Genomic DNA, 17,144 nt, shown 5'->3' with positions numbered 1-17,144 from the left:
TTTTATTGAATCAAGTAGGCGTTGCCCAAGTACACAGGAAGTATACAAAAGAGAACACCTAGTTACAAGTTAGGAGCTTGAAACTGATACACGAAAGTAATGAAAGCTAGATCCTTTTAGTACAATAACAGAAGCCCAATGAAATAAGGTGTGAAAAAAGAAACGTCTAAGCTCATCTAAAAAGCTCTCCCAATCTTCAAAGCTCCAGTCATTCCTTTCAAGCCAAATGCGCTGCCACCCTCCTAGGCATCACCCATCCAAGTCCGGTCCTGCTAAAGATCTCATTCAATAACACTCATCCCACCTCACAATGAAATAATAAATGAACCACAGATTCACCACTTTTCTTAAGCATAAAGCACCAATCCATAAGAATAAGTTCACACTTTCTCAAGTTGTCCATAGTCAAGATTTTCCCAAGAGAGGAAGTCCAACCAAAAAATGCAACTTTGGAAGGCACCTTACTACTCCAAATACACTTCCAAAGAAAAGGAATTTGGCTCTTACATGGCAAAGCCTTGAACAATTTCTTTTTTCTTTTTTCTTTTTTTTGACAAGTAAGAATCTTTTTGATCAAATGAAACAAAATGAAACTAGGCAAAATCCATATACATAGAAAGTATACAAAATGAGACACCTAATTACATTCTAGAAAGCTGAAAAGGGAAAAAAAAAAAAAAAAAAAAACTCATGAACATTCCCTCCCTTGAGTACAATAGCAGAAAACCACTGAAAAAGAGAAGACACAAAGAAATTCCAGATTTCCTCCGCTGTTCGCTTCTTGATGTTAAAGCACCTGTCAGTCCTTTTTGTCCATAAACACCACATTAAGCACAATGATCGAAGAGCAAACTTCTTATTCCGGGTGTGTGCATCTAGAGTATCCTATCCGCCTCAACACTACCAATGCTCGAAGTGTATAACAAGCTGAAAAGGTCGGAAATAGCTCAATTTTCCCAATCCAGGGCAGCTCTAAGAAAAGAAACATTCCATTGTGAAGAGCCATTAGAGCTGTCCAAAAGATCCAACATCAAAGCCACCTAATCAAGAGCAATCTGGAAAGGAGATGGAAACACGGTCTTGAGGGCAAAGTTCCAATATCAAGTATCATGCCAAAATCTTACCCCAGATCCCTCACCAACCACAAATCTAATATGACTGGCAAAAACCTCCAAGCCATTCCCAATTTTTTTTTGCACAAACCCACACCATGCACACCCCTCACTTCATTAGAACAACAACCCCATAATAACTCCCATGCTTGAAATCAATTACAGCCCTCCACAATGGCTCCCATTCTTGGTGATACTGCCATAACCATTTCCCAAGAAGGGCCCTATTTCCACCACTAGAAATTGGGAAAGAAAACCTTGTCCCAACTAACTAGGTGGAACTTAGCCTCCTCCCCAATTGCTCCCCATAAGAAAGCTTGAAAAATCTTCTCTATCCGATTAGAAAGAGTGCTCTTAATTAGTGTGATTGTCCCCCCTTTTGACAAGTACATCCTTTTCAAACCTGCCAACCTTTTCTCAATCTTCTCAACTACCTCATCCAAGATAGCCTGTTCCTAAAAGTAGGCCCCAAGGGAAGGGGTATTTCATGGGCCAGGCAGCTACCTTACAACCAAAAATACTTGCCAAACCCCTAATATTGTGCACTACACCCACCAGGACCATCTCAGACTCCCCAAGTTTCACCTTAAAGCCAAAGACAGCTTCAAAACAAAGCAAGAGGACCCTCAATGATTGAACATAACCATGGTCCATCTCACGAACAAGCAATTTTTCATATGCAAAAAGAAGATGGGAGATATGGACAAAACTATTGTTATTACATCCCACTGAAAAGACTGGAGAAAACCCCCACGGCCCACCAACAACAGCCTCCAACATCCAACTAAGCGCATACATAACAATGACAAAGAGGAAAGGAGTCAATGGGTTCCCTTGTCTCAATCCACGCAAGCTGTTGAAGAACCAACCAGGGTGCCATTCACCAAAACTTGTAGAGATACATATAGAGGGGGTGGGCTAATTTTTCCAGATTTGTTAGATTTGCAGTGGGTAATAGCAGATCTAAGGTTTGCTTTTGCTATTATATATGGTATGGGGAACAACCTTAAAGATAGCTTATCTGGATTTGTATAGTAGCACAAAGTGTCAAATGCATGGTTGGCCGATCATAGGCAGCTCCCTAGGGATATCTAATAATATGGAGCTCCAAAATGATAGTATTAATTGGGACATACTTTATACGAGATCCATACAAGATTAAATAATGGATTTGGTATCTTCTTTTCCAAGACGTTGTATTTTGTTAGAGTAAGCAAGGAGGCATGAATAGCATATACTTGACCCCTTTCAGAAGACTCGTGTTTGAAGTGAAATCATATCATCAGGTTCTAGCTTTACCTACACTTGTTCAATATCCTTGAAGGAGTACTTTGAGAGTGAAGACTCCTTCGAAAGTGACTTTTTTTGGTGGACGGCAGCATTGGGGAAGATACTAGTGCCAACTCCATAGTGGAGCTAGTGCCAACTCCATAGTGGAGGCATTTAATGGGATATAATTTTTATTAGACCCATATCAGATTGGGAAGTGGATTTGGTATCTTCTATTTTGAGCAGTACTTTGTTAAGAGTAAGGCAAGGAGGCATGAATAGTATATATTGGACCTCTTCCAAAAGACCAAGATTTGGGGCGAAATCATATTATCAGGTTCTAGCGTTGCCTATAGGTCCTCAATTGGAGTATTTGGATGGTGAAGAATCCTTCAAAAGTGGCATTTTTTGTGTGGGCGGCAGCATAGGGGAGGATAGTGGCATTGAAGAACCTGAGTAAGTGAAATGTCATTGTGTTGGATTGGTGTTGTATGCATAAAAAAAGTTGGGAGTCTATTGATTACCTTTTTCTTCATTCTAAACTGAAGAGATCTATGGATTTTGCTTCTTAAGTCATTTGAGGTTGATTGAGTTATGCCTAGAAGGGCGAGAGAGTTCATAAACTGGGGAGGACAGAAAGTGAATCGTAAAGTTTTAGAAGTTTGGAGGTTGGCCACTTTTTGTTTAATGAGGTGTATTTGGAGAGAGTAGAATGCACGACCTTTCAAGATAGAGAAACAGTTGTTGTAGAACTAGAAAGATTATATCAACTCTTTTTGAACATGGATAGCAGCTCGTAATGGTTTGCACTTTTCAAATTTTTCTACTTTTTTTAATTTTTTTTTTCGTCTTCTCCTAAATAGTTTCTCTTTTATAGTTCTTACAATACTGAGTTGCACTCCTCTGCGGTTTTATAATGAGACTCAACAAAGCAGTTAACCAAACACACTAAATAGACAAGTGGATACTACAGTAGGCCACAAAAATGGATGACTGAATCCCTAGATTTTTTTTTCCCAATGAGCATTAATCTGCAGTGAAGCTAGAAAAAGTTGTTGTGTTCTATTCACCAAGGCATAATTTTTCTATGGCCACAATTAAGAAAGATTTCCATGTGTTCAAATCAAAACAGTAAAACCAATGATAATAAATTGCAAACATATCAACCACCAACATATGCATTCACATAGTGATTAAATGCAAAGTAACTGGTCATGACTTTCTGCAATAATCAGCAAAATATAACTTATGAAAATAAAGGTGACTGGGTAAGAAACAATGAGTCAATGCCATTAAAATGCCTAAGGGATATGAGGTAGTAGAACCCTGATAGGCAGGCCCCACCAAAACTAAACTCGAATAATGATATAGATATAACTCTTTTAACGACTTCTTTACAGCTCTGTTTAAATGAAGGGTATTTTTGTAAAAGTATGACTCTTACAACTCTGTTAAACAAAAGTATCCTACATTTAAAGCAGAGTTGTAAAAAGTTGTAGAAAAGAGTTGTCTTTATCATTTTCCAACTCCACTCTGATGTCTAATGTAAATAGCAAGGTGGATCCCAGAAGTAGATGTAATATGCCAGAGCAATCCCACTTACCACCATAGTCAGTTAATTCTCGTGGCAATGTTGAAATGAAGTGCAAAAGTATCTCCAGGGGCACTTCAAACACACATACTACTGAAACAGCAGCCTCAAGGACTTTGTCACAAACTGGTAGCCATGGAAAGGTATAAGATTAATTATGATCTCACCTCATAATGATTACAGAAAGCGTATTATATTGTAGTAGAGAAAATATCATAACCTAAAATATCATTATTAGAGACCTCGAAAACGATAATTAGGATTGAAATGTTGTCTGCTGCTCTCTATAACAAATCTCAAAATATCAAGTAAAGTTGCTTTATCATGTTGTAGAAAATTTTCTGAAGAAGTTTCCACATTAGCCATGTCAAGAAAAGCATCTTCACACCAGTCTGCTTCACTGTCATTTCTACAAGCAGCTAAGGCAATGCATTCTGCAAGACCCATCAATCCAGCTCTACTGAAAGATTGCTGCTTAGCAGCTGATGCTAGCTTGCTCAAAAATGCAATTCGGTTCCTGTGACCATAAGGTATTCTTATAAGTAAAGGTACCACATTTTTTAAGTAAGACTGCTTCTAAGCAGCTTATGCCAATTGCTCAAAGATGCAATTCAATTCCTGTGACCACAAGGAATTTTTTTTTATAATTACAGGTACCACATTTTTTTATGAGTAAAGGTACATATTTAATTCAACCCAAGCACACTGGAAGCCTGTAACCACATGGAATGAATAGTTCCAACTAGTTCCGTTTTTCCTTTTTTGTTTTTTTATGACGGAGGGGCTGGCAGAATCCATTTCATGGCCCTCCAATACAAACTAGAATGTCAGTAGCTTTTGTACAAAGCAAAGTCACTTGCATGGTTGATGCAGCCAGCTGGTCTCAACTCCGAGAGAAACCTTCCGTCAAATTCTAAGCAGTGTTACCGGAAAAATTGTACATTAGGCTACATGCTACAGTTATAGGAAACTGCTATGCTCCTAATGCCTGGTTCATGGTGCAATGAGGGTATGCTTTCATGCTCCTAATGCCTGGCAGAATCCATTTCGTGGCCCTCCAAAACAAACTAGAATGTCAGTAGCTTTTGTACAAAGCAAAGTCACTTGCATAGTTGATGCAGCCAGCTGGTCTCAACCCCAAGAGAAACCTTCCATCAAATTCTCAGCAGTGTTACCAGAAAAATTGTACATTAGGCTACATGCTACAGTTATAGGAAACTGCTATGCTCCTAATGCCTGGTTCATGGTGCAATGAGGGTATGCTTTGATGATTTGATACATGATGGTTCATGGTAAATAGGACTCTTGCAGTATAATGTTTGTGAACATATAACCCATAAGCGCATGAATGTGAGTTAGCCGTTAACACGGCAAATAAAAACTTCTTGAAAGAGAAACCTTTTATGGCTACCCAACCAATTCATTCAGATACATATTTTAGTTTTGAAATATTAAAGAAAAAAGTGAGATAGACCTTTTCATTTTCCCAAAGTTATAGACCATAATAAATAGTCAATTATATATTCTAAAAAGACTGTTATTTCAGAAAGGAAAAATAAAATCAGATCATTTTTTGTGGAACAAAAGAGAAGCGCTACAGCCACAAAGAGATCCCACAAAAGTAAGGGCACAAATTGACATAACTTCATATGATACGTTAGATCTACTTTACAATAAAAGTAGCTTTACAATCTAACATACTATATCAAGCTACGTCAGTTTGAGGATTTACTTTTGTGGGATCTCTTTGTGGCTAAAACATTTCTCTTTCATCAAAGTTCAATATTGGAAACTGGGATTTCTGAAACTGGAAATCTGGATAGCAACACCACACAACTATTCTTCAATCTGGATCACAGTTCCAGATACGGGAAAGTGCACGTATGGCGAAACTAGTTCTATTTCAAAGGATGTTACCGTCAGTTTAGTTTTGCTGAAGTTTCTGGGACAAAGTGACAATCTTGTCAATTTTTGGGAATTAAAAATCTAATTAATATGGTCAACTAGTTTTGGCAGAGTACTGAAATAATATCTACGTATCTAAGAAATGCTACTTATCATCTCACACCACACACCAACATGTGATTTTTCATTTTTGTCCTTCTATTGAAATATATATATTTACACATCAATATGTGTGTGTTTAAATAGAAGGGCAAAAATGACAAATCACATATTGGTGTGTGGTGTAGGAGGTGATAAGTAGAATTTTTTTCTATCTAGAAACAAATCAAACCAGTCAAAATCTACCTCGAATTCCTCACTGCACTTAATTGTGAATGAAAATATCAGAATGCACTAATCTATTGACAACAAGAATTATTCTAATAACTGGTTATCAGTCTTTTAAGGCTTTATCTTCTGATTTGCAGCATGAACTCGTTCTTGCAGCATTTTTCACCACAATTACTTCTTTATGCACATGGTATCTTATCTATCAAGAACTGATAGCATACCTCTCGTTGAGGCAACTTGTGTATTGGTGTAAAAACTGGGCTGCACCCTCAATTATCCTGGATGAGTAGACTCCTTTTACACCTGTAAGAGAAAAGATGGAAAAAAAAAAAAACCATCGTATCAGAACATGATAAATTAAACAAATCCTTTTCCTCACAACATTAGTGATGAGTGAAGGAAAAGCACTAGACAGTCTTACTAAAAGAAAACCTAAAGTTTGAATTTAGATATATCTATATATATATATATATATAGAGAGAGAGAGAGAGAGAGAGAGAGATTATTAATGATCCCCAACTATTGAGACAGAAACTTGCAATTAAAATCATGAAACTTTCAATCTCCAAAAACTACAATATAAACAATATGGCAAGGTACGTTCATCCTGTGACTACCTAGAGAGCAATCATCTACAATAGAGCTTTCAATTCCAATAATCTTACATCAAGCAGTGACACTTTTTTTTTTATAATTAATAAGAGAAATTTTATTCCAAGTGAATATGCATAGCCCAAGTAACATACAGATGAGAACACCTACTTACAAGCTAAAACAGAATACAACTAAAGCAAAACATTACAGTCATTCCCATTACTTACAAGATTCTTCACCCAAAAAGTTAAAGTAGTAAGGAAAAACTCCCAAAGTTCCCCTAAAGAACGTTCACAATCTTCAAAGCACCTCCTGTTCCTCTCCAACCATAAACACCAAAGCAAGCACAAGGGGATCATCTTCAACACTGCTGTGCTGTTACTTCTCCCCACAATACCTTGCCAGCATGCAAAGAAATCTTCCACACGCACAGGCATCACCCAAAAAATGCCAACCCTTGCAGAAATCTCATTCCACAAAAAGCCACCACCTCAAAATGAAGAAAAAGATGATCAATAGATTCACCATCCTTCTTATACATAAAACACCAATCAACTACTGATAAGCCTCTTTTCCTCAAGTTGTCCATGGTTAAAATTTTCCCAAGAGACACCAGCCAACAGAATAAAGCAACCTTACTAGGCACCTTGGCTCTCCAAATACTTTTCCAGGGATAATCTTTGACCCCATGACACGTTAACACCTTGTAAAAAGAACTCAATGAAAATCTGGAATTAACTGTATGCACCCACTGCAGACTATCCTCCCTGTTCTGATCAAGCTTCATCTCAAATAATCTTCCAAATAAATCAGAAACTTCACATACTTCCCAATCAAGTACATCTCTAGCGAATTCCACAGTCCAGTGAATCAAATTGTTAGAAAAGTGATAGGAATCAGCCACTGCAGCCCCTTTATCTCTAGCAATCCTAAAACGATTAGGGTAAACATCCTTAAGAGGTAAATCCCCACACCAAATGTCATGGCAAAATAGATCTTTGCCCCCTCCTCCACCTTGAATTTAGTATTCTTGACAAGCCCCCCCCCCCCCCCCCCCCAAAAAAACAAAAAAAAATAAAATCCCAGCTGAATAGACTTCCACAAACCCACGCTAAACATCCCTCTTACTTCATTCGTACACCAACTCCCCCACGTCCTCCCATATTTAACATCCACAATAATTCTTCAAAATGCATTAGTCTCATTAAGATACCTCCAAAGCCATTTCCCAAGAAGAGCTTTGTTGAAAAGTCTTAAATTTCGCACTCCCAAACCTCTACAAGACACCAGGAGACAAACCTTATTCCAACTCACCAAATGAAACTTTCTTTCCTCCCCATTACCATCCCACAAAAAATTCCGACAAATCCTCCCTATTCTTTTAGCAACCCCAACTGATAAAGGAAAGAGAGAGAGGAAATAAGTAGGGAGATTAGTCAATGTGCTCTTAATCAATGCAACTCTTCCACCTTTTGACAAGTATAATTTTTTCCAGCCAGCTAACCTCGTCCTAATCTTCTCAATAACCCCATCCCAAATAGAAACTGATTTGTGAGGAGCACACAAAGGTAGTCCAAGGTATCTCATCGGTAATGAAACTACCTTACATCCCAAAATACAGGCCAAATCCAAAATATTCTTGACCATACCCACTAGAACAATTTCAAAGTTGGAAAGATTAATTCTTAAACCAAAGACAGCTTCAAAACATAACAGTAAGGCTCTCAAAACATGAAGGTGATCCTTATCATTATCACATAGAATCAAAGTGTCGTATGCAAAAAGCAAATGTGATACTGTAATACTATCCCGAGTCTCATCACCCACCACAAATCCCGACATAAATCTTCATTCAATAGCCACTTCAAGCATACAACTCAAAGCATCCATCACTACTACAAAAAGGGAAGGAGATAAGGGGTCTCCTTGCCTCAAAACCCGAGAGCTGTTAAAAAAGCCAACAGGATTGCCATTCACTAATATCAAAAATCTGGCCGTCGAAATACAATGTTTAATCCAGGAACACCACTTCTCACCAAAACCAAATCTCCCAAGTATGTAACAAAGAAAATCCCAATTGACATGATCAAAAGCCTTTTCCATGTCCAATTTAACTAAAACTCCAGTTTACCCATTCTTATTCTACTTTCCAAGCATTCATTAGCAATTGGAACCGAGTCAAGAATTTGTCTTCTCCTCACAAATGCATTCTGAGACTTCAATATAATCTTGTCCATATCCACACTAATACGATTGGCTAACACCTTGGCAATGATTTTATACACCCCATTTACCAAGCTAATAGGGCGAAAATCCCTCATCTCCACAACACCTGCCTTTTTAGGAATGAGAGCAATGAATGTAGTATTAATACTCTTCTCAAATTTCAGGAAAGAGGGGAATTCACCAAAATCTTTCATAATGTCATCCTTCACAATTTCCCAACATGCTTGGGAAAACACCATGGAAAAAATATCCGGGCCAAGTGCCTTGTCCTTAGTCATACCTCTAACCACATCAAGATCTCTGCAACCGATCTGCACTCAATTGATCAATGGACTCAAACACCAGCCCATCTAACTTTGGTGTCCATGAATGTTGTTCCCTAAAAAGCTTTTCATAATAACTCACAATGTGGTCTTCCATCTCCCCAGTATCGGAAAGAACATTATCACCATCATGAAGAGCTTCAATAGCATTGAATCTACAGTGAGAAGTTGCCATTTTATGAAAGAATTTCGTACAGTTATCGCCTTCCTTCAACACCAAAAGAATCTGGGATTTTTGCCTCCACGAAATTTCCCCCATAAGAGAAAGCTTTTCAATTTCAGCATTCACCCCTTTTTTCTTCTCCTTCTCATAGGAAATATCTCCCACAATCTCTTTATCTTCCAGAATTTGCAACTGTTCCATAAGCTGTTTTCTTTTATTTACTACATTACCAAAAGTCTCCACATTCCATCTCTTCAAGTTTTGTTTTAGCGCTTTAACCAAAACAAAACTTGGAGTGCCAGAAAAGTTATAAGAGGCCCACCACCTCCTAACCCTTTCAACAAAGCCCTCATCCTTCAACCACATATTTTCAAATTTAAAATATCTTCTCCCGCTTACAATGCCCCCACAATCCAATAAGATAGGATAGTGGTTAAAAAAAATTTTCTGCAACCTTTTCTTCCTCACTTCCGGAAATAAGGCTTCCCAAGAAGCCAAAATCAAAAATCTGTCCAACCAGATCCATGCTCTCCCATTTGACAATGTGAATTCCCCTCCCGCCATGGGTAAATCAACCAACCGGGTCAAGCACTGACACTAAAACCTCATATTGCCACTGATAGACAAAATTGCGAACATTTTACGCAAGCAAATAAGAAAATCAAACAAAAAGGATGCTTCAAACGATTTATTATTAATATAAATTGAAGACACAATCAGATCCGAGACCAAATCACTGAGTTGATTTATTAATACCAAAAAGATTTTATAAGAACGGGAATCTAAATGAATGCGAAAACAGAAATCTTCAAGAAATTATTAAAAGGAGAGCATATTCTGATTCATTGCCAAAAGAAATCCAAGGATAACTAATATTCTCATCTAGATTTCATTAAGGGAGAGTGAAGCAAAGTTTGGGAAACAATGTAACAACTCAAGGAAAATCAAAACCACATTTGAGCCTATACTCCAACATGATTAGTCAAGGTTACAATTGGAGCCCCCCTTAGAAACATTATAAAGGGCCAAAACTTCTCTCTCATAAGCAACGTGAGATTCCATCCACATATAGGCCGATACTCTCAAAAAAAGCTAGATGGTAGATAGTTAATTAGGGTATGGATTACGAAAGCATACCATTCTTTTTACTTGTGATTCCCTAAATATATCACAAGTAATTGCCTATAATATACTGCAATAGAACTAAATATGCTTAAAGAGTGTTGTTAGTGCAGAGGACCAATCAAGTTGACAACAAACCAAACTCTTTGTGGTGCACAGGGTCATTCAACGCTTGTATGAATGGACCAAGAACAAAAGTTTCAGGCACAGATTTTGCAGAGTTTCCATAATTCTTCCACTCTATTCCCAGAAATGACTGCATAATCAAGCACCTAACTGCATCACAATTCATACAAAAACAAAACTGCGTTACACTTAGACAAAAGGAAATATATTAATTCACTCCAATATCTTATGAAAAACTATAATTGCCTTGTTTACAGTATATTGAATATGCCTATGAACAAACTAAATAACACGTGCTTGTTAAGTCATCAGTTCCTTGAGGATTTTCTAATAAGCAGTACCTTGAGGATTATCGTGACAGAAGCCTCGTTCCCAAAGAATTGATAACCAATTAAAAATTTCACCCATGATTTCACTCTGGTTTCGATGGATTCCATCCACAAGGCTTGCAAAATTAACATGGGACATAGAGAATTGAAGCAACAACGATACCTGCAACAAATAAAAAGTTTCTAGCAGATAGCCTGAAAAAATAATAGCAATGCATTAAGCCTGAAAAAATAATAGCAATGCATTAAAGTCTGCAAAGCAAAAATGAAGCCTTCACTTCAAGGAGACATTTACTATACTGAGATGCATTACAAGCTAGCCTATGCAAGAATTATTCATTTCATCAGCCAATGAGTATACCTGGTTGCATGGAAGGAAATTTTATATTTCTAATAAAGTAAATTCTTGAAACAGGACAATTGTTTTTCATCAGCAAGGTGTCCCGGCCTCAATGCTTTTATAACTTGTTTTTTGAAGTATGACCTTTCTTTACATTCCTATCTTCCCCAACACTTTTTTCCATTCTAAGTCAGTGAATACCCTCATAAATCGGACCTGGAACCTCTTTTCTGGTAAGAAATTGGATCTGGAACATCAGTAGATCAAGCACTCAATGTATTATTTTGTAAGCAAGCATCTGATACCTTGGTTAGTATGATAGCTTTCAGCATCCAGGATCAAGTTTAGGTAAGACCTTAGCCTTTGCTCCATCCAACAAACAATAAAAACTGAATTTGCTAGACCTCCCTATATCCCAACATAATTTTTCAATTTATGAAATAAACCAAATGATTGTGAAGAGAAATTTATTCTCCTTAATGACTACTTCTCACTTATTTCCACAATGCAAGATATCAATCACTTCACCATGATGCCTCCTTGTAAATACATTTTCAAAATCCTTTGCTCCACGGCACAATTCCCTTCCCTATCCAAGTAGCCTGCCAAGGTGAAATCCTTCTAGAGATATTCAAGAAGAATCATTAGAGATGCTCCAGAGAGAAGAAACCTAGAAAGGCTTCTCTCATATTTTTTCAACTGAAGAAGAAAATGGAACCATCCCGTCTTCATTTTTCTTGGTATCACTTAATTTGACTTCAAGAATTCTATCATAGATATTTTATAATGTTCCTTCCTTGACTACCTATCAAAAAAAAAATTTTCCTTTCCTTTAGTTTCCACCTTTATTTTAAATTTTAGTCAAACAAATAGAGTTATAGTTGTATTTATAGAGCCATATTCAATTTACTTATTTATGTACTTTTCCTAGTTTTTTTTATTGATTCAACTGTCTTCGGTATACGACTGTCCTGTCTGTAGAAGATCCAATTGGAGTCAGGACAGCTATTACTTTTGATGCATGGGAACACTAATATTTGGAATAAGAAGTGATTTTGAGATGCTAAAAATTCAGAAGTCAAATAACAGGATTGTGAACTCATCTATGAAAATAGTTGTTATTAAAAACCCCAAGTTGGCTTCAAAAGCAAAGGGATCCGCACACAACCATTTCATACATACATGAGAAAATAATGAAATCTAAATAGCGAATTCAGGAGATTCATTAGAAATATGAAGGACAGAACCTGATGATTCCATGCCGCTTCAACTAAGTGAGTACCATACTCTTCAAGCATCTCATATAATAGTATAAATGCCTCCCACTGCTGGTGGCTGTTCAAATTTTGATCAGCTGATTTGTTGATTTTTCCAATACCCATTGACTTGGCTTCCTTGTCAGCCCACAGCTCCCTCTTTGTCATACCACGAGGGATTGACCTTTCACACAATTTCGTGTCTGAAACAACAGAAGAGGGTTGGCTTCCTCCATTAATGGGAAGTACATTCTTCAACATTTGTAACGACTGCTTCCTCACCAGTCCCTCTTTATCAACCTGATCAACCCCGCCAAGGAGGGGGGAAGGGAAAAATAAAACAATCAGCATGTGCTATGTTTACCAACAAATCAGAATGGTTTAACAAAAAATTATTTAAAAATTAACACTCTGCTACCAATCCTCTTTTAATTTCGTCCCAAAATTCTTTTTCAGATCTTATGTCGAATTCTTCCTCGCTCACACTTGTGTCAGCAACATCACATTGTTCTGTACAAGGAAGAGAAGAGAAATACATGGAGAGTACATTATAGGCATCTCTTCTCTCTAAAGTTCCAAGAGAAAACAGTGTTCTGCAGCACTTCCAGATTTCTTCAAGGAAACTCTTCCTGTGAGACAATGACATATAGTTGGTAGAGAAAGACAAAGTCAAAGTGCTAGTTCATATCAAATCTGGTAAACAAGATGCAAATTCACAATAAACTAATTAAAAAGATTTTACTATCAAAAAAAAAGATGCAAATTCACATAGTTGAAAAAAGTAGTAGTTTACCTCAAAAGTATTTGTTTCTGCCCATGAACTGAGATTTCAAAAGACCGATATGAAACAAATGCTTTGAAAATAATTGGGAGAAAAAAGTGAATCGTGCAGGACCGGTGTTCCAAACTTTGTAGAAGCAGTCGTTCAGTCAAATTACAAAGATCCCAAATTAAATTAGCAGCAAACTTCTCTGCATAATAATCATTTGCCACAATCAATTCTGAGATTGAAGCTGATTGCAAGCTTTGAAGGGAAGCATCCAGCATTAAGGTTAGAATATGACACGATATTGGTAGTGGGAAGGGTCCAGATGGAGAAAGAATGTGTTCTTTTACCCCACCCACAACATTTCTCAGTTCATTTAAACCTTTGAAAACTGCACATTCGAAGGCATCTGACTCTTTGTGTTGAAGCATACCCGCAGAAAGACCAACAAATCTAACAAACAATGGCACCAAGTTTTCTTCCACAACAACCCAGGAATTAGTCTCTATCACAACATTGATGAACAATTCGCCAATCTAGATTTAATGCAAAGCCAAGAACAGTAGCACCAAATAACAGTTAGATGCAGGTGAAACATCAAAGACTCCACTAAAGATGATAGCACCCTCTTTAGACAATCTACCTGGTTAAGCAGTTCACGGTCAGATGCATCCACCAGCTTCAACAAAGGAATAAAACTTATTGACATAAATGATTGCAAAGCATTATTATTGGCCCCTGCAATGGAATTTTAGTCAAGTTTAAAAGGTCTAGTATTTTCTAAAGGTAAATATAACTCAGATCACATAACAAGACACATAAACTTGATCAAAGAGAATATACTGAAGGAAAGTAGATAAAATGGAAGTTTCTTAAAATTAACACATTCTTTCCCCGAGTCTTTGTCCAACCAAACAGACATAGCAACTTCCTTGTAAAAGGTATTTACTTTCTTAACAATAAAGCGACCTAACAGGGTCTGCAGAGATTCAAGGGAAGTACATGGTATTAATCTTACAATCTCAACTGGTAGAGAAAACCTATTTCCCAGATTGGGCGTTCCATGATAACTCACCAAGTTTTTTTAGAAGGTGACAAAGTGCACCCACCAATGATGTAAGATAGTTACACCGATCACGACCCAACTTCCCATCCTCCTCGATAATATCCTACACAAATTAACCAAACCCTAATAATTTAACCACCCTTTATATAATCTTTAATAATAGAAAATGATAAACTTACAACTCTTACAACTATTTTACAAGTCACAAAAACAAAATGAGCAATGCTCTACAGAAAAATAAACTGCAAGATGCCTGCAAAGACTTAAGTGGTAACGCATCCACTTCGTAATTCAAGGCAAACCCATGACCACATTAAGCTCAAAAGCCTTCTTTTTTCTTGGGGGGTAAGATAAATGTAGTCTCAAAATCCTTTCTCGTATTCACTTGGCACAACATTTCACTTTTACTCTGTTCTTAACCCACTTGCATTTAAAATGAGAATGCTTAATTTTGCTTTTCCTGCATTTTATCAGCCACCAAGCACACAAGTAGAGGTTATACAAGCCCGGTGTTTGATGGAATTGCTGATATACCTTAATGAGATTAGGGAAAGCGTCAAGAAGAGAAGCGAAGAGAGACGATGGAGGTAAGCTAGTGGAAGCCAATATGCAATCCAACATCGCTGGGACAGCCACCGGAGGCACTTTCCCGAAACTCGTTGAGAGTGAAGCCATAAGAGAGTTCATGGAGCCGCTCCTACTCGTAGACATATCCAAAACTACTTCCTCTAGCGTTTGTGGGCGGTTTCTCATAGCTGAGAAGAAACAGAATATTCAAACAGAGGTTATGATAAACCCTATGCCAGGGCTTTTCCTTCGTTTTTTTCATTTAGTTATTTTTCAAGTGGGTTTAGTGCCTCTGTCAGCTGGTGTGCTGTTCCCCCGTCTTGGGCTGTTTTCAAATCTGTATCCTCATATTTTTTTTTTTTTTTTTTTTTTTTTTTTTGAAACGATGATTGATCTCATTAAAATCAAGAACCAAAATAAGAATACAAGGAAGAGAGTTCTCCAGTTGAATAACCTCTTTGAGGAGTAAAGCATCCCAAGCTAGGACATGAGCTGTATTGTTTAAATTTCTAAGTACATACATAATAGACCGATGGAACTTCTATTGAGGGGCACCATTTATGAGAAGAGCATAGTTTATTGAAGAAATACATTGCACCCTGCAATCAAAACCCATCTACTGAATGATAGCTTCTAAAAACTCAACTCGATTATATGTCTTACTCATATCTAATTTTAGAGCCATATAGCCTTCCTTCCTCCCTTGCATTCTAGTCTTTACGGTGTGAAAAGCCTCATAAGCCACAATAACATTACCCGAGATTAGTCTACTAGGAATGAATGCACTTTGAGTTGGGGAAATTATCATATGAATGATCCTTTTCAGCCTGTTTACTAGGACTTTGGTAATAACCTTGTAGGACACATTACAAAGGCTAATAAGACGAAATTCAGTAACTAGTTTAAGGTCCTGTTTCTTGGGAATGAGAATGGTGTAGGTTTCATTCAACACTTCAAGGCCTAACCTAGAAGATAGCACATCCTTCACTGCACTCACTAGATTTTTACCAATAGTGTCCTAGTAAAAAATTACAAGGAACTCATGAGGCCCTAGGGAGCTAAGAGGATTCAATTCAAAGACAACCAGTTTATCTCTTCAGTTGTGAAATTAGAGAATAACTGGTCATTCATTTCAGTAGTCACTACTTTCCTCAGGTGAACTAGATTGTCTCTAATCCCTTGAGGCTGAGAGGAGGTGAAGAGGCCAATGTAATAGGTCTGAAACAAGTCACTAAGTTCCTTAGGCTGTGAGGCAAGCATCCCATCCACCCTAGAAATACTTGAATTAAGTTGGACTTCTTCCTTTGGCTAGCACAGTACTGTTAGAATTTGGTATTCCTAACACCATCTCTTAACCACCTTTGATTGGCCCTTTGCCGCCATATGAGGTCCTCATCTTCAAGAAGATCATTCACTTCCCTCTGCAAACATCTAATTGTCCCTGAGTGATCCCCTTGGTTCAGGTTTGCAACTCTTATATTATCCCTCTTCTCAGCAATGGCCTTTCTAGAATCCCAGAGAGGAGATTTACTCCATTTGGTTAGCTGTTGCTAGCACCTAACCAATCCCTTTTTAATGAAGTTAGTACTGCTAGAGGCAGCTGGAGTGCCAAACCATGCATGCTTAATAATCTCATAACATTCTTCCTTCCTAGACCAGGTAGCCTCATACCTAAATGTTCTCTTCTTGGGCATGAAAAGACTGAAAGGGTTGTTACAGGAGGTGAGCAAGGGTTTGTGATCAGAGCATTGAACTGGGAGAATAGAGGTCTCAGTATGTTCATGAAGAGAGTTCCAAACTCGATTGCCAACTACTCTATCTAACATCTCTTTGTTGAATGCGCTGCCTTCTCTACCATTACAGCAAGTATATTTAGAGCCCTCATAATCCATGTCACTCAATCCACACTACTCTAGAGCTTCCCTGAAAAGTTCCATTTATTTATAAGGTCTTAGAGCAGCACCAACTTTTTCATCTTGAGATGTGATCTCATTGAAATCCCCCATATAGCCAAGGTACTTTATCATTTAGGGTTATCTGCCTCAAAAGGTTCCAACTT

General features: G+C 37.5%; 1 protein-coding gene across 3 annotated transcripts in view; it reads right to left on the bottom strand.

Annotated features, from left to right (window-relative positions):
• LOC122280821 overlaps positions 1-15,417 on the bottom strand; it is a 77,745-nt gene extending 62,328 nt beyond the window's left edge. Inside the window, exons 1-11 of one of the 3 annotated variants that reach the window (XM_043091861.1) lie at positions 15,053-15,417; positions 14,528-14,621; positions 14,096-14,190; positions 13,480-13,988; positions 13,105-13,315; positions 12,678-12,986; positions 11,103-11,253; positions 10,774-10,911; positions 6,429-6,510; positions 4,215-4,489; positions 3,985-4,098 (exon numbers count right to left, since the gene is read on the bottom strand). In XM_043091861.1, coding sequence (XP_042947795.1) covers positions 3,985-4,098; positions 4,215-4,489; positions 6,429-6,510; positions 10,774-10,911; positions 11,103-11,253; positions 12,678-12,986; positions 13,105-13,315; positions 13,480-13,988; positions 14,096-14,190; positions 14,528-14,621; positions 15,053-15,271 — 2,197 coding nt within the window. In that variant the 5' untranslated portion in view covers positions 15,272-15,417. The remainder of the gene's footprint in view (positions 1-3,984; positions 4,099-4,214; positions 4,490-6,428; positions 6,511-10,773; positions 10,912-11,102; positions 11,254-12,677; positions 12,987-13,104; positions 13,316-13,479; positions 13,989-14,095; positions 14,191-14,527; positions 14,622-15,052) is intronic. The other 2 variants (XM_043091862.1, XM_043091863.1) reach the window with 2 other exon arrangements.
• Between the last annotated feature and the right edge of the window lie 1,727 nt (positions 15,418-17,144).

This window comes from Carya illinoinensis, chromosome 11 (genome assembly GCF_018687715.1).
Source record: "Carya illinoinensis cultivar Pawnee chromosome 11, C.illinoinensisPawnee_v1, whole genome shotgun sequence".
Lineage (NCBI taxonomy): Eukaryota > Viridiplantae > Streptophyta > Magnoliopsida > Fagales > Juglandaceae > Carya > Carya illinoinensis.
This window is presented reverse-complemented; position numbering and strand designations above follow the sequence as displayed.